This window comes from Ambystoma mexicanum, chromosome 3q (assembly GCF_040938575.1).
Source record: "Ambystoma mexicanum isolate Mex_15411 chromosome 3q, UKY_AmexF1_1, whole genome shotgun sequence".
NCBI lineage: Eukaryota > Metazoa > Chordata > Amphibia > Caudata > Ambystomatidae > Ambystoma > Ambystoma mexicanum.
The window spans coordinates 1106947648-1106972246 of NC_090926.1; the positions used below are offsets into that span (position 1 = coordinate 1106947648).

At 41.2% G+C, this 24599-nt stretch overlaps 1 protein-coding gene across 3 annotated transcripts in view; it reads left to right on the top strand.

Annotated features, from left to right (window-relative positions):
• STXBP2 (syntaxin binding protein 2) overlaps positions 1-24599 on the top strand; it is a 669892-nt gene that overhangs the window by 359186 nt on the left and 286107 nt on the right. For all 3 annotated transcript variants that reach the window (XM_069603863.1, XM_069603862.1, XM_069603864.1), the window contains exon 12: positions 23112-23177. In XM_069603863.1, coding sequence (XP_069459964.1) covers positions 23112-23177 — 66 coding nt within the window. The remainder of the gene's footprint in view (positions 1-23111; positions 23178-24599) is intronic.

Sequence of the window (24599 nt, forward strand, 5' to 3'; positions counted from 1 at the left end):
CCCATCTGGATAAGGTGGTTGAAAGCTTGGACGAATCCTCTGCTCCCAGAAGAAGCCTTGCTGGTTGTCCTGTGCTGCTTTTCACAGCCGCGGGAGCACCAGATGATTCTGGCATTTAACTGTAGTCTGCTGCATAGGTTTACAAAAAAGTTTTCAACAAAGAAACTTTGTCTATAAACCCTGTATTTTTTCAGGCCTTCCTGATCTGTATGGTGGTACCGTCTGCAAATTATGTCTTGGATCTGCATTATAAATTGTGGCACGGATGCACCGTACCATCTCTGACACAGCAATACCAATGGTAACCCTAAAATACTTGTTTTGGAACACGATTATTCTACTCCAGTTCTCGAGGGCCGGAACCATGTTGGATTTTCAGGATTCTTCTAATTAATATTCTTGAGGTACATTTGCATACAATGATTTGAAATATATGCCCATTTCTTTCTCATGAAAATTAATGAGGATTATCCTAAAAATCCAGGATTCCGGCCCTCACGGCTTGGAGTTGGACAACCCTGTTTTAGAAGGATGCCTTATTTTCTTCACCAGCTGTTCACTTATCCTGGCCAGAAAATACAGGGCTGTGCAAGGTTTTAATGCGCTATGCCCAAACTCCTATCACAACCTTAGTTTCTCACCAGCACAAAGGATAATTGAAAGACCATGTGACATAAATAAATCATGGTGTCTCTTACTGATGTAACAATGGAAAAGAAAAATATGTTGCATAAAATAGGCCAAAATAGCTTACTTGAGCACCCAATATTGAAATGGGCAAAATATTTCAATTATTTCATTATTAAAAATATTACAACTTTTAGGCCCATAAGCACATTTTCGTCTACCATGGTTAATGCTTTGAAAAACCTGCTTACTTGCTGCTCGCCCAAGAGGTCCAGTGTTGTACTTCAGCTCCACCTTCCAACACTGCCTCTTGTCATTTGCTTACCAGGAACTTTGAGTCCATCTTCCAGCTGCTTTGTGTTTCAGTATTTATAAAGTGTGAAGTCCTATTTATCTAAACCACTTCTATATCCATGCCTGGCAATTCTACTTGTCTGTGTTACTGCTTTAATATATAGTTTTGATCACTCACCCTTCCATTGAGCTTTGTTTCTTAGAGACGTGCACTGATTTTGCAGAATCATGATCTGCACATTTTTCCAAAATACAGCCATCCCACCTGCCATCAACAAAAACAGGACCTTACCATGGCCCTCGTATCTCTTAGCCTTTCCATTGTGTTGTGGCTAATGTAAAGTTTCATCCCACAATAATCAGTCCAACAGGTGTCTGCTTCATATGAATCAGCCTATTTTTTGTTTGGGCTATTAGGTGGTGCTGAAAGAGCTACATTTAACCCAAAACTATTGTCCATAAAATAAGAGCTTTAACATAAGAGCTTCAAATATGGGCTTTGAATGAGGTCTGTAATGCTTTCCAGTGGAGATGACATTTGAGAAGGGATAAACAGTGCATTTGGTATTTTGGTATTGAATCCCTCCCATTCCCGGCCGCTAGCCATGCTAATCCCTATGGCTAATCCCACCAATTCCTGCCCATCACTAAAATCTTTGAGCTCTGAGCTCTTTCATGGAGGCAGACATCTTGGATGACTGTCTATAAGCAAGCTCTCTGGAAAGAAGCCAAAACTAGCAGCCATCTTTGAATGGGAAAGATACCATGCATCTTCCAAATAAAATGATACATTGCATCATGTGAGTATATTCTTTTTTCAAATAGCGAACGTAATTTACATTTTGGGAGCTTGTTTTATTTTAATATTGCAGATTGCTTTTTGTGGAAAAAATATAAGTACAATAATGATGACTTTTTGTAATTGGGTGTTGGCAAGTTTCCTTTCTGTGCAGACGGTCTTGTATGTTGTGGGTTGTATTGGTGAAGTGGGCGGACAGGTAGTCCGTGTTGTGTTGCAGGCACATGGGTTCCTGAACTCGCAGTAACCAAACATCATAGCAGCATGTATTCCTTTCAATGCACTGGGTGCCAGAAGCTTTGCGTCTGATAGTCATTTACGGTGCAACTGTCCTGCATAGGTTGCAAGGAATGTGACATGCTAAAAGTCATGTGACGAGGATCGGGTGGAGCGTTGGTTTGCTCTGTTTTTTTTAATGGGAAGTTCACGTCTACGAACCAGTGAGAACTAGAAAACATTTTTTATCGAATGACTAGACGTGTCCTTTCACCGTGCCCAGTCTCGGGTCCCTGCGACGGGAGCAGAGACATCAGCTAATAAAACTTAAAAACAGGATAAGGCCACAGTAAGGTGCCCATGGTGAGTGCTGTGCAGTGACAGTGGGCAGTGCTGTGGCAATTAGGGGACTGGCTATTCGCGTGCAGTCTTTAATCTCCCGGAAAAATGACAAGATGAAAGTACTTTGGTTGTTAATAGCTCCTTACCAATGAAAAAGCAATTGATGAAAGGTAACCTGTTTTTTTTACTGTCATCTCTGAAGTTTGTGAATGAGCACTAAAGGGCAGTGAGGGGGTGGGGGAAGGCTACCTAGGTCGTCAATTGATGCCATGAGTTCTGCCAACGCTTGTATTGGCTAAACGCGTGAAAGCACAGTTTATTTCGGGCTTCTGTGTTTTTAAAGACAATGGCAAACCAGTCTGTATGTACTAGACTTCTTAACCCTTCCTCGCCTTGAGCTACGGTAGCTGACTGGCACTGAAGGAGAGTCTAGCCAGACACTACACAAATTCAGGACACATCAAGTGTTCGTACTGAAGTGCTGAATGAAGGATCACGTTTACAGACCTGTTTTCTCACCGAAATACGCAAACCATATATTCATTCAAGTTAAAACACGGCAGGAACTTTAGTGGTGGCTGGTCTATACATGGATTTTTTTGCTAATGGAGGGCAAAAAGCATAAGAGTACAGATAAAGGGAAATGGCATCTGAGGAGGGACACAAAGCTTATAGGTGTTTGGTTATTAGCCCACCCATTGAATGGCCATGCTAATCCAAGCCATTCCCACCCAGTACCTGCTCCTCCCGGCCCAAAAAAAGCAAGAAAAGTTTTCCAAGAATAGGGAACGCCTGTCCACTGCACACTGTCATAGGCCAAAAACAGCAAACATTGAATGAGTGTTTTACACAAATGTACAACTTTTTCAAAAGACTGACAATTATGTTTCAAATACTAATTGGTGTTATGGGTGGAGCCCATAAAAAGTGTGTTTTGAACACAATACATTCACATCAAAGCATTCTTTTCTTTCAAAGAAATATACATTTTTTATTATATTTTTGATTAATTGACCCAGCGCGTTTTGAGAATAAATCCCTTCATCAGGGGTCTTGATCAGTTGATATTTCTATAAGTGGGTTTCATGAATTTGCAAGTTCAACCACAATATATAAATGTATTGTGTAGTGTGATAAACCAAATGTACCTAATTTTTTTTTTTATTTTGTTTTTGATGCTTATGCATCATTACAAATTTAGATCACATTCAAAAATACAGTAAAACTTTTTACAGCGAATACACTTCAATTTTAAAATTAATAAAACATAGTTGCTAGACAGTAAAGCGTTAGAAACATAACAAATGTATGCGAGTTCACTGTGATCGAATATACACAATATACAAACGGCGTCTCCGACCGGAGTTTTCACAATTGGGCAGACTACATAGTTCATGACAAAGAGCAAGCAAGATCATTCAATTTAGGCGAGCAGTTATTCAAAAACAAGCCTTTCCACAGTCTAAAGGATATATACATTAGCAGGACACAAATTCAATGCAATACATCAATTTTTATAAGTTTGAACTCTCTAACTGTAGAGAAATTGCTGCATCAATGATTTTTATCAAGCGTACCGTTGCCAAAATTATTGCCTTTGAAGCGCCCCACATACAGCGCGACCAAATTAGATCTCTTCCAAGTTGAGAATTACTAGAGCTAAAAGCAGAAATAATTTTTTGTCTATCTGCTTCGAAAACTGGACAAATCATAAAGAGATGTTTTAAGGTTTCGCTATATTCTGGAAGTTTACAAAATCTGCAAGTAGTATCAGCAGAGATATGTTTGTTGTGGGACCAAAATTGAGTTCTTGATTTAGTGTGAATAAGGTCAAATCGAAATCGCATGTAGATTTCCCGGGTCTCAGCACTAGGACACAGCGTAAGATAGGATAGACGTGGAATCTGCGTGTCTATAAGCTGCGTATTCCACAAATTATACATATTGAGATATCTGAAGGCAAGTTGCAGCCCAATCGTTGTTAAAAAGCCGTTTGTAGGCAATATTTAAATTGATCTCTAAGTCTTCCGCAGGAAGATTGAAGTATTCGCTGTCGAAAGTGTATAATCGATCTAGGCTGCGATTCTCTCAACATGATGTGGAAATCTTCATAAAGTGAATTTTCCAGAGGGAAATTCATTTTAACGTACAGTTTCAAAAGCCGCCACTGATGTCGAGATGCTAAAGAGTTTAGGCCTAGTTCATGGCGTACAAGTGCATTTGGCAGAAAGGTAGGGAGGCGAAGCGTCACTTTCCAGAATTTTGCTTGAATGTGGTTTAAGAAGACCGACAAATCTACCAAGCATATGTCCAGACCATATAATATAATAGCCTCTACCTTTTTGGAATAGAACTCAAACAAGGGCGCTAAGGTAAACTTACAATATTTACGATAAATTATGCGCATTTGATTTTGCAACGGTAAGATTTTTTCAACAATTGCTCTTTTCCAAAAACTGGCAGAAGCATTATTTGCTAGGTTGTAACCAAGATAAGTCACTTGATTAACGATTTGAAGGTATCTGGAATCAATTTACCATTTAAATTTACGATTTTTTTTTTTAGAGCATAATATGAGAATGTTAGATTTAGCAGCGTTAATGGAGAGATTGTTTTCTCTACAAAAGGAGGAAAAGGTATCTAGTTTGCTCTGAAGCCCAGAATGTGTGCTATCGAATAGAAGTACATCGTCAGCATAGGCAAGCCAAGATAATTGGAGTTTGCCAAGGCGGACAGAATTAGATTTAGAGAAATCCCAGATACCCTCAATGTCCGTCAGATATAAGTTGAAAAGGACTGTTGCAAGATTGCAGCCCTGCTTGACACCAGTAGCAGTGGGGATAGAATGAGTCAACCAGCCATTGTTCGCAATCCGCACCCGGAATGAGGTATTATGATGTAAAAGAGCAATAAGTGCTACTAAATCGGGGGGGAAGTCGAGAAGCAACATTTAGCCCACAGTCTGCTGCGAATTACAGAGTCAAAAGCAGATGATAAGTCCAGGGACGCAATGAAAATTGGTCCGTTTGCAGGTTCATGGGATTTAGAAATCAGATGTGCAAGAATAGTGGCATTTAATTGGGTCCCCATATGTTTTCTGAAACCTGTCCGTACTTTATTAAGTAACTTTCTTTCTAAGATAAATTTTTCAATATCTTTTAGAAGCAATAAGGCGAAGATCTTTGCGGCCACATCAATAAGCGCAATTGGCCTAAAATTAAGTGGATTATTTAAAGGGCCTGATTTATGCAGAGGAATAATAATAGAACAGGTCCAGGATGGAGGAATGCTTTTTGATTTTAAATATTGATTGAAATACCTTCAAAAGTACATTGGCCCAGAATAAAGGATCATCTTTTATCACACAAGGCGGCAGACCATCAGGGCCTGCACACCTTGAGGATTTTAGCTTTGCAATTGCTAGTAGAATATCAACTAAATCCCATGGACAAGACTCTGGTATATATTTAGTTAGGTCTGGTAAGTTTACTTCATGAAAGCGCATAGGCAATGAGTATTTGTGCTCGAAGAAATTAAACCAGGAGACGCCGTCAATTGCAGATTCCATATGAGGATGGTCCAAATTGGACGAGGTTCTAAGAATTTTCCAAATATCTCTGATGTTTTTTTTGCAAATTAGGCGAATCATGTTTTGATTGCCAAGAAGATGAAAATTGGCATGAGCAGATTTAATTTGCATTTTAAAATTTGTTTGAAGAGTATTATTAGCTTTTATATAACGAGAAGAGCTCATATTCAATAGATTTTTCCTAAGAAGGCGGAGAGCAGAGTTTTTTTCCTTTTTTATATTAGCAAGGCGGGAAGCTAAACTTGGCACTAGGTTAGGAGTATTAGATTGCTTAGGAGAAGATTCTGCTATGTCTCTAAGATGATTCTGTATCATCTGAGTGTTCCATGATAATAACGCTAATGATCTCCAAGGTCCTGATGAAAACGGTGTGATGTCAACTCATGGTATGACGTCCCTAATGACAGAAATCAGTAAATGTTCAGGTCTAACATATAACGTGGTTTAGGTAATAGTAGAAATACCGAAGGCAAAAAAAAGCACTTTCGGTGCAGGACAAAGACGAAATCTCACCTTCCCTTATCTCTGAACAATTCACCAGCTCTAGTGCCTCTATTCTCCTAGTGGAATACTTGTCTCTTTTAGAACAATTTTCATTGTGCCAATGTCTTCCACCTAACAGAGAAAAGATGAGGGGCATTCAGCTATCCAAGTTCAATATGTGTAAAATGTTTCTGTAACATGGAAATGCGATCACTGTGGGAGGAGTACTCACCGCTCCTTTGGTCTGTTACCAATGGTAATTGTGGGGATCCTCTTCTTCCCGTTTGATGATGGAAGAACAGAGTTGGCAATTCAGACATGGAAAGGTACCTATCTTAGGTTTTTGTAGTTCTCTCTGGGTTGTTTTTTTTTAGGATTTTCAGCTCTGAGTGTATCCCTCAAATTTCTTCCCCTCTTGTACGGCATCATGGGTGGTTCCGGAAATAAGTGATTTAATGTGGGGTCTAATCTTATGAGGTTCCAATTTCTTCTAATTGCTCGACTCACCTGATGAGACTGCGCTGAAAAGCGTAAGGTGTACATCATTCTTGAGTTTGCTTTCTTGGTGTCAGATGTCAGGAGATCTTCCCTCCTATGTAACTCTGTTGTAGTAGTAGCTTTCTCGAGAATGTCAGAGGCGTAACCTCAGTCTTTAAATCTTGCTGCCATAAGATCATATTCTCTCTGTAGCATGTCAGTGTTAGAAACAATCCTTTTCAGCCTGAGAAACTGACAGTAAGGCAAACTTTCCTTGAGGTGCTTTGGTTGGAAGCTGTTAAAATGTAACGTGTTATTGACATCAGTGGTTTTCCTGTATATGTTAGTTAATAGTTCCCCTCCTGTATAAGTAACCGGAACGTCAAGGAAATTAATGCTTGGTTCGCCCATTTCTAGGGTAAATGTTATGTTGTCATGAGTCATTAAGATATTCAAAGAATTGTTGGGAGTTCTGTTTTTGACCCTTTCCAAATTCCAAACATGTCATCAATATATCTTTTCTAGAAAACAATTCTGGATGACCAGCGTAAAGTGTCTAGAATGTATGTCTTCTCAAAATAAAACATAAAGATGTTTGCATATGTCGGTGCCACTGAGGAACCCATTGACGTTCCTGATATTTGGAGATAGAATTTCCCATCGAACCTAAAGTAGTTGTTATACAAGTTAAGATTATTCAGCTCGATAGCAAAGACTTTGATCTGAACATTAAAATCCTGCAATAGGAACCATTCCATTGCCTCTATTCCTTCCCCAAGAGAGATCGAAGTATAGGGGCTATTGACATCCAAGGGGAATAGTATGAGATTTGAAACATAATTGTCAGTCTTTTTGAAAAAGTTGTACACACATTCACTGTTTGGCTGTTTTTGGCCTATGACAGTGTACCGGGGGCCGGGAGTACCTTATCCTTGGGATCTTTTTCTTGCTTTGTTTGTTGTTCAGCCCATGTGCCAGGACTGATTTTTCTCCCCTGAACCTTATGAAATAAGACATTTAATTTTGTTTTACTGTAAATACATACAATAAGGATTGCAATGTTTCTCATTTTTGGACCACCCGGCCCAAAACACATCCTCTTGGAATCTCTTTGTGCTCGCTTTAATTAAGCCTTACAATCAAACTTTGCACTCGAAGTGCATAATGGTGTTTTTGCAAAGCAGTCTTCTGAGAGCTAATTTTTTATGAGTCCTATAAACGTGCTACTGGTGTACTAAAGATTTCTTAACCAGATCTACCTTCAGCCAGTTGATTATGAGCACTATGCATGTCTTTCACTTAAGGCCTATTAAAAACCAGCATTATCAACGCAACAGTTTTGGCTTGTTTAATATTAAGCAATTGTCAAGCACTGCTATTAGATACCAAGGTACTCGCACCTGCTAGTATCTATGGCCAGTTAATACCAATGTGGCCGTGTCTGACAAATGCCTTTACCATGCCTACACAAAAGCCTAAACTGTTGCTTCTTTATTAATTCAATTGAATTCACAAGATTCTCAGAAATTAGGTTAACATAGTTTGTAAAATTGCAATTTCCAGCTCGTACAAAACCGCTAGTTCTGAATTGAAGGACATATTCTTTCATGCAATATAAAAAAAACATTGGGTCTCATTACAAGTATGGTGGAATTACCGCCACTTTTCCCACTCCGCCATATGACAGATATGGTCCTGGAGTTGAGGTTTTAACTCTAGCAAAATGCTTGTGGTGAGTTCTCCGACGCTCCGCGAAATCGGCAGAATCACTGCAGCGGTAATTGCGCCAAAAACGCCTCATAGAGTACTACGGACACAGAAAAAACGGGGATTTACACTGCCACTTGTAATCCGGCGTTAATCCCGCCGGACAAAGTGGCGGTAATGGTAATTCAGTTTGGTGGTATCTAGCCAGATTTACCGCCCAGATAACACCAAACTCGTAATGAGGCCCATTATACATAGTTTTAAATCTCAAGCCATGGTATGCCGTTTCTTTTCCAAAAACACATTGTTTATAAAACAGAGCATCTCACTCAGTATGTGAAAATGAAAGCTGTTTGTGAACTGCATTATTAATACAAAGCAGCACTCTGCAAATGTTCCTTGTCTCTCGTTTGTGGAAACCATGGCCTACTTCATTTGTAAGTCTGTGAACACTGATTGGCAGTTTGCAGATAAGGACCGGGGGTGGTAAGGTGGACAGAGCTGCAGATAACCACTAAAATGTGGAATGCATTCCTATTGGCACTGAGCAAGGAATACTCTGTACACGTTACGAACTGTAAATAGCAGAGCAATTTGTTAATGAAACTTTCATGTAATTTTGTGTCTTCTGCGAGTCTTGTGTAAATAGAACATTGTCAAACTGCCATGTAGTTCAACAGTCTCAAATACAGTAGAAAAATGTTCACTTCTCTACGTCTTTGTGTTACAGCTAAAATGTCTTGTAACTCACTAGCAAATAATCCACGTGTGTTTGAGCTTAAATAGTTTGCTTTGGTTTCTTAGGCATTAAGAATGTGACAGCGTGGGTTGGCCCAGCCCCAGGCCGTTACCAGCTGTACCACTCAGGGGGTATAAGGAGTGGGATCACGCAGGTCCGCCACCCCAGCCAGGTGAGCTGTGTATCCCTGTCTCAAGCCACTCAAACGCTCAGTGCAGATCTCTCGGGGGCACTATATGAGAATGCTGGTATCCGGTCATTGCATTGACAACCAAAGCATCGACAGCCAGACCATCTAAAAAAAAATAAAAGCATCTAATGCATTTTTTTAATATGGTAAAGGGTTTAGTTTGATAAAAATGGGTTTTTAAGGTTAAAAAAGGATGATTGGTGTGGGGCCCCCATTAAGAAAAAAAAATGCATGAGATTTTTTTTTTTTTTAGATGGTATGTCATTAGATGCTTTGGCTGTCGATGGAATGACTATAAACCGAGAATGGTATCTCTGTAAGATCCGGAATGTTCCCAGAGCAGAGTGAATTACAGGTTTCCCACAAGAAGGCCTTACTACTCTCCAGGCTTTGCCAGGCCGGCACAGCGTTTGTAAAGCAAAGCCCATGCAACATGGGAACAGAAGTTCCCAAACCTATGAGTAAATCAAGCAACAGCGAGACGCCAATGTTAATTTCCTTGATTTGCAGAGCACCCCGATTGCCAAAAGTGCCTCGGACTGGTGGTGACGTTATAAACCGCATTTGAAGATGTGGAAGAAATCTGTGAAGCAAATCGCATGTTTAGCCAATGCAGATACCTCTTTGAACGGATTCAAAAGTCAGTTTGGGGAAAATTGGAAGCAAATCTAATGCACAGAAACAAAATCCTTGTGGCCCCAGCCAATTCCAAGGGTCAAGACAGTTGCTGAGAAGACTGACCGGCTATAAAAGGGGTTTCATTCAAAGCAATGCGAGAAGAGGATACACTGTTAGGAAAGATTTCTCTTTTGACAACTTTCCCTCCATGGTTTCTATGCACCCCGCCACCCCCTCAATCGTTGTCCTTTTGTTTTTTAATCGGTTCTGACTTTTTGAGGGGGGTAGTAAAGCCTTCAGCTTTACTTATCCTGTGTTTTGCTCATTTGTTATGGGCAAACTGTTTCCCTTTTTACCTTTCACATTTTTGTAACTTTTTTACATTGCACACAGCATCTTACAATGCAGTGCAATGGAGATAATGTATCGCCCTAGCTTTTTACACTTAGGATTTTTGGTTACTTTTATGTGTGTCTTAAGACACGCTTGTGGCAGCAGATATGTTTTCCCTTCTTCGTTATTTCTAGGGTGCACAATGGCATTTACCATATATGGCTACTAAATGTGACTAGTGTCCTAAAAATGTCAGCGCCGCAAGAATTTTGCTGGACACATTGGCCTTCTTCCCGCCTTGCCAGGTCTGGAAATCCCATATAGGGCCATGCATTTGCCGGGAAAGCTGCTGCTTCCACTGGCTGATGCTGACTTTGTGTGTGTGGCCCAGGAAGTGGGTGGGACTGTCTGGTCGGACATACATGGTGCGAGTGAGCCTAGGTGTGGGGCATTAGTGAAACCAATAGTTCTCTGATTGGACAGCTACTGGCTGATTGAATGGTGCAAATCATAACTATTGGTGGGCTTGAACTTGCTTCTAAACCCTGGTCATCTCCCGCATGGATGGTGGCAAAGCCCTTCTTGCATGAGTCCCAGATGCAGCAGTCGCATCTGTGAAAGCTGTCCAGCACGTTTCAGCAAGCTTCATCATAGGACTAAGAAAATTCGACATCCGCTGCATCATCAAGACGCTGCACTGGATACCCCTTTAAGAGCGCATCCGGTTCATGATTGCCTGCATCACCTACAAAGCGGTCCCAATGAAATCCCCACTGTTTGGGAGAATTCTCAGGAATGTGTTAATTCCCATCTACCTTAGAGACCCCCAGCTCTTTTTGTTGGACTTTAGGACTTTTAATTTCTAACCTAGTAAGAATGATACCTTTTTTCCCACTGTCTCGTGTATTTTTCTGTGATTTGGACTCTGTGTTTCTTTTGATTTCGGAGTCTGACAAACTCCATAGGCATCATCTTTACATTGTGTCACACAGCACCTTCAGTGCAGTGGCACAGGAAAGTCTCTTCGATTTCCCAAAGGTTTAACTACTGTTTCCAATAACAGTGTAGTGAAATTGACTTTACTTACATTTTGTAACTTTCTAGACCCAGCACACACTATCATAAAATAGGGTGCTGGAGGGGTTACTTAGTATCCCCTTTGTCTAGTTTCTCATGTAACATTTTTATGTTACCCTTTCTCCAATTAATGGCTGGTGGCAGTGGTTTACTTTTTACTACCATTGTGTGTTTCTATCACGTGCTGCAACTGCAGCTGCTTTAAAGCACCCATGGGTGCCCATTTTGTCAAAATGGTCCGGTCTTTTTTTTCTCCATTTCTTGTTGGAAAGGTCCTTCTTGAGATTGACTCTGCGGGCTAAACCAGATTTGGTGCCTTTGTTCGTTTTGTCTTTGGCGGGATTCACCAGTGAAGGCCGCCTCTGGCTCCAGCGTGCCTTGCAGGGCAGGAAGCAATGGAGGTGCCAGAAACTCCCTATGCTTAGTCTCCTTGGTTACAGGAATGCACTCAAAGGTGATTGGCTGGAGGGATGTCCTTGGAGGACAGCCGCCCTGCTGTGTGATTAACAACTAGGCTGCGAATGAATGGGAGAAACCTGCATAAAAGGTGAGGCTTTTTGCTTGGAAGGCAGAGTCGACCACTGGACGATGGAATCCGCAGAAGAACTTGGAAGAGACGCTTGCTGCAACTCCTGGACTGTTGGTTTGCCCGGTGAAGGCCCTGCTGCATTGCAGAAACTCCAAATTCGCCTCGACTAGAGAAGCCCTGCAACGGAGGACTTCTCCCCTTGAGTTGCTGGAGGATTAATTAACCAATTAACCCCAAAGCGAACTCATCCAGACATCCTCTCTGAGCTGACTGTACTTCCATTGCTGCTGCAGGAACCGATTGCCAGGGAGAGGAACACCAGAATCGAGTGTCTCGTTTTTAAGTTGGACCCGAGCTCCAGGAAGATCCTCCGTACTCTCATGAAGCAGGACTGACCAAGCCTGAGCCACCTCAACAGAGTGCTAGACCCCAGAAGCGAGGAAAGTCCATTAAGGTATCAGAGAACCATGGTGGTGTTATTGCCGAGGGTTGTGAGAAGCTGAAACCGCGAAGTGCCGCTTCAGAAATGATCTGAAGTTTCATTTCGTAGTGCAGGAGTCCCCAGACACCATCACTCTTGTCCCCACAACTGAGGCCCAGGAACAACAGGATCTGCAGACCTACAAAGGAACAGAAGCCGGCTGGAACCAATTTATTCTAACCAAAGGTACTGTAAAATTACGAGGACTTGCCTCTTGTCGTGTAGCCTTGCTAGTTCTCTGTTGAGACTTGTCTTGGTTGTATTTGCAGAGTTGCTTGCGGCTTTGCCACTCATAAGCCTCCCAGCGTGTGGCCCTACAGTGATTTCAGTTTTATACAAAAACTTCAAAAACATTGTGCAAGACTTTTTACCTACCTGCAAGAAGTGCTTCAACTCACCTAGACTTTTGCTCATTTACCTTGGCTGTCCTGGCTCCCAAATACTCTTCTTACCTCTGACTTTGTGCTTTGCCTTTCCCCAGGAAAGGGTTCATTTATTTTGCATTGGAGGGTTCAAAAAGTACTTATCTGCTTAATATTTGTTAACCATTGTTTTATTCCCTCATCTTCACCTTTTGACACTAACCTGAGTATTGCTCTAAATATACCAGTGATATATTAATGTCCACAGTGTCCTAGTTATTAGTCACCTCAGGGTGTAGGAAGAATCTGTGTGCCATCCCAAATGGGTATTTACTGATTTTAAAGAAACTGAGTGTATTTTTGAAGTATAGTTTTGTGTTACTTATATATATATATATATATTTTTTTTTATTGTAACAATTAGTTTTTACAAACTTTAATTACAAAACACAAACCATCACATCATAACACACTTCACTAAATGATAAAACACATAGGTCCAAACATACATATGGGTTCAACCAGCACTTTGTTGGAATACTGCAACCCGTATGTTTCGATCTAAATTAAGTAGCATCTTCCTACTTCAGCAGTTTTTCCAGAAAATCAATTACAGCACAAGTTAACATCACATTGTTTCCAGTCAGCAGCCTCCACCACCACTCATCCAAATTAATGTCAGGTGGTGCAAATCTGCCCAAAAAACAAATTCGTTGAGTAGTTATTGTTGGACATTCCATGATTAGATGTTTTAATGATTCTATTTCCATTGTACAGAATCGACATAGATTGTCAACGATCCTCAGATCTTTTCTTCTCCACAGGACTTCTTTGGTTTTATAAACATTCAAACGAAACCTCAAACTTGTTCCGATGCCATCTGGAAGGAAATCTTAATAGATATCGTGGAACTTTGTCTAGGCAATTACCAGACAAACCTAAGTTCAGGGATGAGGACATTGACGAACGCTGTTCTTTGTTCAAAATCCAGTTCCATTGCCTTAGCTTTTTCTTTGCAAGTTGTGGCGTTGTTATTACCATTTGCCATGAGATGTCAGCTATTTTCAAGATATTCCTGATATTATTTGCCCAGGACAAAATAATTCCTCCATGTGGATTCTTAGACGTTGATTCAAAGATTTTGTACGCTGGAGCTATGTTTGATAGCTGCATTTTTCGTAAGGCTGCAATTGATTTCCATTGGATAGTTCCATGTAGTGGTTCCAGGCCCAATTCATATCTTATCGCAACAATCGAGGTACTACTTGGAAGTCGTACCTTCCAAGATGGCCCAAATTCGACAATCAATGTTCCAACCAGCTTCCGCCCCATACGTTATTATGGGAATTACTTTTTGTACATAGAAAGTCCGTAGAGGTTGGAGTGTGAATTTGCCGTATTCAAAATTTAGCTTTTGGCCTTGCATTGTCAATATGGACATACAATGTTTCAATTCTGCTACCCAAACTAGATATCGGATTGTTGATACAGTCTCGATTGTCTCGCCTGCTGCAGACCACTTAAACTGGTTGACTTTCTTTTTTGCTCCTGATGTAATTGCCATGATTTTAGATTTCTTCGTATTAATGGCAAGCTCATTTTCTTGAAAGTATGCGACTAAGTTGGTCAGAAGTCGTTGCAGACCAATTTGGGTTAGATCAAATAACACAATATCATCTGCGTAATATGCCCAGCTGATCTCTTGTCCATTCACTTTAGGTGGAAATCGATGAGTGTTTTCTAGATTGCCTGATATATCTGAAATTAATAGTTTAAACAGTAGGGCAGCTAGTGGGCACCCTTGTTTAACGCCCTTAGAGGTTTTTATTTCATTTGTCAGATGGCCTGATGCATCCAAGCAAACTCTTGTAGTGGTATCATTATGTAATGCAATCAGTGGTTGAAGCGAGGCTGGTGGGCAGGACCATGATTGTAATTTCGTCCCTAATTTATCATGGTTAATGGTGTCAAAAGCTTGACGCATATCTATAAAGCCTATAAACAAGTTCTTTTTATTTTTCAATGCGTCAAGTTTTAATAAGTTTAATATCAACAGGTTCACCTCAGTTCCTGTATCTTTAGTAAAACCTGTTGGTCTACAATCCATTCGGCCAGATGCATGTGCCCAAGACGTTAAATTTTGTTGCAAACATGTTGCAAATATTTTTCCTATGGTGTCCTGAAGGGCAATAGGGCGATAGTTGTTCGGATCGTCCCTATTGCCCTTCTTAAAAATAGGCACAATAACAGATGTTGTCCATGATATTGGAATGGTTTTTGAGATAGATATCAGTTGGAAAAGATTCTCAATGAAATCAGCCCAAAGTTCCTTTTTTTCTTTCAACATCACGTTCGACAAGCCATCAGGGCCTGCCGCGCGTGAGTTTTTTAGTTGTATCAATGTCAGAATTTTATCTTTTGATTCAATTGAATCCCAAGGTTCTGGACAGTCCAAAGTTATTTTCTTGATTTGTCCCACTTTGCGTTGAAGACTAGATTGAAGTGACCTTCCCAGGCAGATGCAGAAATACCATTCGCTAGTCTTGCCTCTTGGCATAGTGATCCTGTGTTCAAGATTGTCCAAAAATCTTTTACTTTATGTTGTACGATCAACTTCATTATAAGTTCTGCTCGTTCTTGATCTCTTATTAGTTTAAATGATTTGAGCCAGTTTCGATACTTTACCTTGCGCTTTCTGATTTTAATCGCCATATCACAACCTCCACTTTTTTTCAGAAATCGTATGACTTTGGCCAATTGTTTTTTCTCCGAGCTTACCAGCACACTGAATACATATTTGTTAGTTGGACAGGTGTTCTTTTGCTGTTGTTTTTTAATACAGAATTGTTGAAGCAGCGGAGAAAAGTTTAATCTTTTCGCTAAATCATTAGATGAGTTCTTTACATTTTTGCTCAACATCTGTATTTGTTGGTTGTTTATTCTTAATCTGTTCGCTCCTTGATTTATCTCAAGTGGACAGTTATACATTAATTTTACACCACGCCTTGTCATTAGTAAGGTCAACACCAGTGCATGATGGTCTCTTTTAGATGACTTGTGTATTTCCAAACGTTCAATTTTCGACCAATGTAAAGAGCTGATCCAAAAATAGTCTATTGTTTTTTTACAGCTCTCTCTCTGCCATGTGAAACCAGGTGGAATGTCACTTTGTACTCTGCCATTTATCATTTCACAGTTTCTTATTTTTAGAGCTTGACTCCAACAATCGCCTCGTCATTCCTGAGGGCACAACAGATGAACTTATTTGCTGATCTTCATACCAAGAATAATTAAAATCTCCACAAATTATTATTACAAGGTTTGAGCATGTTATTAAACACTGATAAATGATTGTTGTGACAGAATTGATAAATTCTGCTGTAGATACCATGACAGGATTCCAATATATGTTTATCAATAACAGACATTTCACATCCACTTTTATTTCTGATTCCATCACCAGCAACGTTCCTTGCACATAAATGTTTGGATTATGTATTTCGATGACTTTCCATCCATAGGCGTTAACTAGTGTTATTAACCCCGAAAATGGCTGGCCTAGCCTGTTTTTACCAGCTGCATTAAACAATATAGTATAGCCGTCTTTTATTGGGGTTTCACGCAACCAGGTTTCCTGAAGAAATATTACAAAATTATTTTCCAGGGGTAGAGTCCATTCTTGGAACAGATGATTAAAACCTTTGGTGTTCCATGAGATTATACCACACGATTCCTCTCCACTGAGACATGCTATTTATGAGGTCTGTCTATAGTTAGCATTTCCTCTCGAGTTTTTTGTCATTCCTTTGTAGGTATCGCACTTCTTTAGATGATTTAGGCGATTTCAATTTAAAGTGCTGTCTTAAAACATCTCTTCTACATTCATTTGTGGATTTAGCACTAGCTGGGGACAAGTTACTTACTTCCCTCCGATCATTTGGTTGCTTTTCCACCTGGATGTCAAACCCATAAGATAGAAGCTCATCCATTGCAGCAAGTAGAGTTTTTTTCTACTGCGTACGATTTTATGTGCAGAAATATTCTGTCGGCAGCATCCTCTGAAATATATTCCACAATGACAATATCATCCGAGGTAATTGTCCGAAGTGATGGTATTGTGTGCAATAAATGCATCAAATTTCTTCGGTTCAAATTGATGTCCTTGTCATCAGGAAAGAGATTTTCAAGACTGATCTTCCAGGTCTTTGTTTTTTTTCCCATCAGGGGACTCTGACCACATACTATTCTTGAGATCACTTTGATTCTTCATTTGGGCTGAAGTCATCTTTGGATTAAACTTGTGGCTTTTTGAAGATCTAGCTTGCTCCAGCTTTTCAGCAGGGCCTGCTGTCACATTGGAATTGAAGCATCTGTCAATGCTTTCATTCCTCCACGCACGGGTGCTTTTACTATTCCATGCTCAGGGACATTTGAACTAGCTAAATCAACAGATTCCTGATTCTTAGGTCCACCACATGTGGTTGCACTAGCCTCTAGAGCCATCTGGGTCCGATGCTGCAACCCTCTTCCGCCACTAGAGCTCATAGAATTGTCTGATTCGATGGAATATGTTGAAAGATCACATAAATCGATTGATTCGTCTTGCCCCCGACTGATGTCCGAATCAGAATCAATTCTGGATCTTTTCCTTGAATTTTGTATTTTAGTTGCAGTTTTCTGATCAGCTGCTTTTGACATTTTAGTTGACACATCAGTTTGCTCTTGGTGTATTTTCAGTATATTCTTCGTTTTGTTAGTCAAATAGCCCCAGTTTTTGAGGAGTAGGTAAGTTTCGTACAAATTGTTTGGTATTAGTTGATTTGCGCTTTGCGCCTTTTCTTTCAGCCTTAGATGTTGATTGTACTAATTTGGGTTTATTTGAGACAAGACTCTTTTCCTGCAAGTTCTTTGCGGACCCGGGATGGTTGCTTTAACTCACTAGTCGCTCACTTTAGTTGACTGCTTACTCAGTTGGTTAGCATCTGTTGCCAAAACATCCCTTGATGCACTAATGTTAGTTACTTATATAGTGCTCCCTTATAAAGAAGGCTTATTCAACTGACTGGTAAATAAATTAATAATTGTTTAATCAAGAAACCTTGAGTGGAAGTGTTTATTTGGATACTTGTCACTGTGAATCTCTGTGAAACAACCTTACTGCTCACATTGACCCCTCTTGAGATAAGCCTGGCTGCTCAGTCACTCTAACAGCTTGTGTAGTACATGCTTTTACCAAAGGTTGCATTTACTATTGCCTAGAGGACAGGGCTGGTGCAGTCTCCCACAGGGTACTGCATACAATCTTGCCTAACACCCACTCCAGTTGCCTGGTGGCTAGCACACCATCTGAAGCCATCACCGGGCTGGAAACTAAGAACTGCAAGATAAAAAGAAAATAAGGAAACAATCTTTTTCCTGCTATGCGCCCTGTCAAAGTAACAAGTTACCTTGCAGATGACATGCCCCCTCAATCCTACACTTCAGGAAGGACCTGAAACCCTACTGTTAGGGAAGTTTCTTAAAGTTCTACTGGCAGTAAGACTTTAGTTGGCTATCCCAGTGGTTTGTAGACCCCCAAACTCATAGTATCAGTCTGTACTAGCTCAGGAACTTGGTAGAGTGGCTGAGCAGTTCGACTTATCTTAAGAGGATGATGTGAGCTGTAGGTAAGTACACTGAATGTTAGTTAGACAAGCACAGCAAAGAAGCACTTACACTTATAGTTATATAAAAAGTATATATTTATCATATTTACACCAGAATCTCGTTATATACAGACGTTCATACTAGAACACTTAGGAATACTTGTTAATACACTTCATGGGGCACTTTCACTTTTGTATTGGTTTGCAGTTACATTTGTAGCAACGTTGGAAAGGGAAAAGACAACGGGGGTCATTATGACCCTGGCGGCAGCCGTGCCGGTAAATACTGGCACGGCTGCCGCCGGAGTCATGAATTTACAACCCCGGTGGACCTGATACATCCCCATTCCCATTGGACTCAATGGGAATGGGGAGGCCGGATGCACCGGCACCATTTGGTGCCGGTGCATCCATGGAGGTCTGCTCGTGTGTGCCGGCACAGAAAACAGGATCAGGACAGCAATGGTCACGTCTCTGGTTGTCTTCTTCGGTTACTTCAGCATCCATGGAGGTCTGCTCGTGTGTGCCGGCACAGAAAACAGGATCAGGACAGCAATGGTCACGTCTCTGGTTGTCTTCTTCGGTTACTTCAGCTTCCAGTGGTCGACTTGCTTTTCACTCCAGAAGCCTCAACTTTTATACAGTTCCAGCACACACTACTCTGCAGTCTCTCTCAGCCTTTTACAGAAATAGGCTTTTGACTATCCATCAGGGCAGCCATACCCCCTGTTGGAGCTGGACCTCTTCAGGCACTCTGGCAGACAAAGGACAGGGGGGTGGAAAACTTCTCCTCCACTTCTTGCCTGCCCAGATACACCGTAGCTTAGGCAGGGATACCCAAGGGTTCCCGTCAAAGGAAAAAAACACACACACCAACCTCCCCCTCCCAGAATGGTAGAAGAAGGGCTAACAAAGAAGAACTACGCTAGACATGGCAAAAAAAGAAGGGAGGCCCCAAGTTGGTACTTGGGTGCCACTATTGTGCACTACCGATGCTATGGACATAGCCTGCGGTATAAAAAATACACAATAGTTGGTAGAACACGTCCACTGCCACCAGCCATAACTAGTTGATTGTTTATGTGACTAAAAAAGTCACAGGAGTAGAGAGAGAGGGGGGGAATACTAGTTATCTCTTTTGCACTCCACTGGCAGTGGTGTGTGCCAATCTCTCAGGCTATGGCGTTTTGGGAGAGATACTGAGTATCTCTCTATCCGTAAGAACTGTAGTTACTTGAGGATACAGAAAAAGAATCTTGAAGGAGGACCCTAAGGGTCCCCAGCAACACTGCCCATAAGGCACTGTGTGTTGCAGTTTTAAAAACACAGATGCCTTTAAGAGCTATGGAGCAGACAGACTCTATAGTACAGGTAGAATACAAAGAATAGAGTTCCAATAAACCGACTCCACAAGAATGAATGAGAGGAAAAAGGCTGCACTCATTCAGGATTGAAAGGAAAAGGTGCAGAAGTCCAGCAAAAAAGAGCAGGGTGTCTCACTAGGAGAGGGGATGAAGCATAACAATGATACATCTCCCTAACATCTAGTCTTTAAAGGTAAATGTGCCCTCCACTCAACCCTGTTTCTGGAGTTACCCCTTTCTCTGCCCACCCCATCTTTTCTGTTACCCCTGAACCTGGCTTATAATCCCCTGGGTGCATCCCCTTTGCACAGCAGCCATTTGTGTCCCAACTATGTTTGCACTTAATGTGGATCCCGTACATTGATATATGGTTTCTGTTTATCTGATGAGGATCTAGAGTAATTTGAGAGCACAAGCATTGGACCCAAAGAGCTGAAGTAAGACGGGCTACAGAAGGTTATCTGTTGCTGTGACCAGTGCTGCTAAAGTCAATTTCTAGAAGGCAAACCTCTGCTCCTTCGATTGGGGGAAGCCATCATTGTGTGCGTCACTTCCTTGAGCCAGTAAGAACTAGTTCTTTCTTTGTCCTGCAGGTTGCTGAAGGTCCTCTGCAAGCTTGTGGGTGCCAGGGGTCCATTGCTGAGCTGCACATTGCAGTGGGAGAACACTGCTGTGCTGGGACATTTGTGCAGCCCCCAATTCTCGGAAACCTGCCACGTGAAGTCTTTGAAGGACCTAGACTCAGAAGCTCTGTTGCTGCTGATCCCCAGGAAGAGGGCTTTTGCTGGAGCTGAAGTCAGTTGTTTGGCCTAACCGATGACTGTGGACCGTTGGCTTTGTTACTAAGACTGCTTCTTCATCCCCTGCTTCCCAGGTGTCCATATTCATTATGGGTACTGAAGTAGAGGTCCCTCTTCACCTCAACTAGCATTACCCAGCTGTCGGACAAAGCTACTACTGCACCCTTTTAATATGGGAGCTGTTGCCCCCAAACTTTACTAAACTAGAGCTGGTGGTCTCCAATGCTCTGGCTTTGAGGAGATAGGTTGCTTACCCTTTTTGCGGGCCAGCGCCTCAACCTGCACTTTGAATACAATAGAACGTGAATTCCTCCACTGCAGATACCCGTGCTTTACCTGTGGTGGTGAAACCTGGGTCTAGGAATCGCGTTTGCGATCTCGCTAACACCTATAATTGATAGCAGCCCTTTTCCTCCATATGAAACCTTTGCTGTTTAACCAATAGTCTGTCTACAACCTTACTTGACTATTGCATTGAGCCCCATTGAATCCTGTTGGAGAAGGTTGGTAAATGTTCTAAACTCCCCCCTGCCAAAATGTTGGTGTAGTATAACCTTATAAGGCTACTAATCTACTCTAAAATTGCATTTCCCCCTTCTTTAGCCCTTTCGTAAGTATATTGCTTAATAACTGTATTTTTGCTCTGAAGCGTGATTGTGATGGGTGTATGATTTTGCTTACTTAGTTTTGTTAGCTTAATCCATCTGTACTACTGAATATGTTAGTTCTTTTATACTGCCTACGTTGATGATTTATTGCATGCCAACCTCTAGTTTTCATTAATTGACCTTTACACCAATCTCCTTGATATACACCTTACTGCTCATCCACCTTACCGCTCATCCACCTTACCGATGAGAGTTTGTTTAGACTTTGTGCAAACTTTGGATGTTCACCAAGTTTGGCTTCCCAGAACCATACACCAGTAGTGGTTCGAACAAAATACTCATGGCAACTGTTAATCTTCTTTAACCCAAAACGGACTAAACCAACCCTGCTCCCGCATATCTATTAACATTTACAGTGCATTTCTTTGCTTGCTTTTGTACATACTTTTTTCATATGTATCCAAAACAAAGATATATCTTTGGTAAATTCGAAGTGGACCTCACATGTCCTGCTAGGAGTGCCTTGACTGTTTGAGCTCTGCTTCCATAGTTGAGAAGATAAGAAAGATCAAAGTACTCTTGGATTGACAATGAATTCTTCTTGGCACTGTTCAGTCCCCAGAGAGATTTAGAACACAAGCATGTAGGTCTTGTATTAGATGCCAGATTTCCAGGACACTAGCACTGTCCAAATCTGTTCTATGTAATGTATTTTTTCTTATTAGTTTAAGTTGTAACAACTTACTGACTTATGAGTTTACTTACTGCTTTTTTTAATGAAAACTGAGATGGTTGAGCTTGCTTATACCAAACAAAAAACGAACCTCTTCAACATTCCACATGTATTTGTTTATTTTTCATACAGAAGACTGTAGTGGGTTTACAACTAAAATTAAGTCATTAACTCTCAGAAAACTTCTTTTAAAAAACACTGATATGCAACTTGAGTGCAAAGTTTGATGGTAAGGATTGATTAAAGTAAACTGAAAGAGTTCCCAATAGGAGGTGTTTTGGGCGGGTAGGGGCAGGAAATTGGGGTGGGAACGACTATAGGGAGATTAGTATGGCATTGGGCAGTCAGTGGTTGAGCAAATAACCAAACACTGACAAGCTGAGTGTCGTTCTTCGTTTGGCATTTTTCTCCATCTGTACTCGAATGCAATAGTTTCGGTTTATAGGTGTCGCAAGCGACACCCAGTAGCACAAACTAATAATGGACCTGAATGACATCTCAGGTAGTGAACTTTATAGAATTGAGTTTATAGATATGCTGCTCTGCTTCAAGTGAACACAAGTGAGAGAACATGGTGTAGCGCACACTTGTTTGAGAGGACACAGTTGACTCAATCTATACATTCAAATGTTGTACTTGATCAACGCATGGTGTAATGCATAGAGCATTCATTGTCCTTATGCGATGGTGTCATAAATGACATCCGACATACCATAGAATCTTAATTTGGGGTTAATGCCACGCAACATGTCAGTTTCAGGTGGCAGAGTATTTTTATTTTTTCCTGATCATCTGTGAAGGTCTGAGATCTCATTGGTCTCACACCAGCTGTCATGAATGTTGTACGTTCCCATACTACTTGTGATTTGGATTTTCCCGACCATTGCAGATTTTTCTATGAATCCCAGAACTTTATTTTGACCTTGAATCCAAACACTCATTGATGTCCGGTGCATTTGTTCTGTACCCCTGTGTACACCATAGTTGTGCAACTTTATAAAAACATTATTGTGTAGGTGTTGTCTCCTCGATTTATTTTGTTTTTCAATTTCTTGTCTGCCGTCAGCCTGTAAAACCTTTCAATCTTCTTACATCCAGGCCAACATTAAAGACCTGTCCCAGATCCTGAAGAAGATGCCCCAGTACCAGAAAGAGCTGAACAAGGTAAGGCACCCCAGTCTGATCACTCAGCACTTGACAGTTTTTACAGAACGGTTAAAACGTGAGCTTGTCTGGCTATCGTGTGGGTGCCTTAGCGTGACTTACTAGTGTGAAGTCATTTCTAACTGCTCATGGTAGATCACCAGTGAGTATGTTGGGTTTTGGCTAATATTCTACTGTTTCTCCGTTTATAGACGTCTTAAAATGTTGTATGGTATGATTTAGGCTGGCTTTTAGTCATGCTCAGATTTGAGTTTTTGACAATGGTTAAGTTGCGTGCATATTGTCCCGTCAGTATTGATTTATTATCATGCAAATATTGGTCCCACAAATATCGCACATACATGCTCGGGTAGTTGGCGTTTGAGCTGTGTTCGGCTTTATCCACCTGCTACAGAACTCGCTCTCTTCCTAAGTGCATCATTTCAGTCTGGGATGCTGCAATAGTTGAGTGCGAATGCAATTCTGCCGGTCAACATTGAGCAGAGCCACGTTGAGTTCTAGTAATGCAATATCAACGGAGGGGAATGTCATGACAGAGCCTGGGATCTGTTTGCAGAGGTATGCGCCTGTCGTGAGTGAGGCCCCGCAGCTCAGGAATGAGGTCCATGGGTAGATCTCGGTTTCTGTCCCGGTACTGCACATAGAGTCCAAGAGGGAGCCCGAGCTTTGTGGTTAGCCCGTAATTGAACCGGGTGTCCCTGTAGCAAGTGCCAATGCAGATCTTTTTGGTTATTGAAGTACGGAGAACGTTCCTTGTGGGGGACAATGTTGAAAATATTTTTAAAGCTGTGTTGGGTCCTACAATTGAAGAACTGAAAAGCTGGTCAGGTTTGGCTTTAGGAGCATTGGGCGATGTTGGGAAAGATTTTCTTTTTGCTGCTTTCCCTTCATAGACATCTATGGAACTCCGCCAACATTTTGCTGTGTTGAACATTAACTGAAATAAAGCCTTTTGCTTTACTTGCATTGCTTAGATAATCTCTTTTGGGGGCATTGATCAGTCCCTAATGCTATACGTACCGGGTGAGACTGCCCTCCTTTCTGAAATTCTTTGTTTATTTTAAACTGCATATATTGCCTTACATGGATGCGTGGTAGGGATACTTGGTGTCCCTTTAGCTTTCTTTTGCAATGTAATGGCTACTGCATGCTGTTTCTAAGACAAGCTGTTGGCAGCAGATTTTTTATATTTTTGCATGCTGTCAGATTTTCTTTTTGCTACTTTCCCTCTATAGATTCCTATATAACCTATATATAGATTCCTATATGCACGTCTGTGCATATCCCATCCTAACATGGCCCCTGCTGCGTGTGACGGGGCCAAGCTTAGGGTCAGTGGGAGTGGTTGACCCAGGAAATAGACACCCTGGAAGCGCGATCTGTCACTTTACAAAAAGCGCACTTCCAGGATGTTTGAATCCA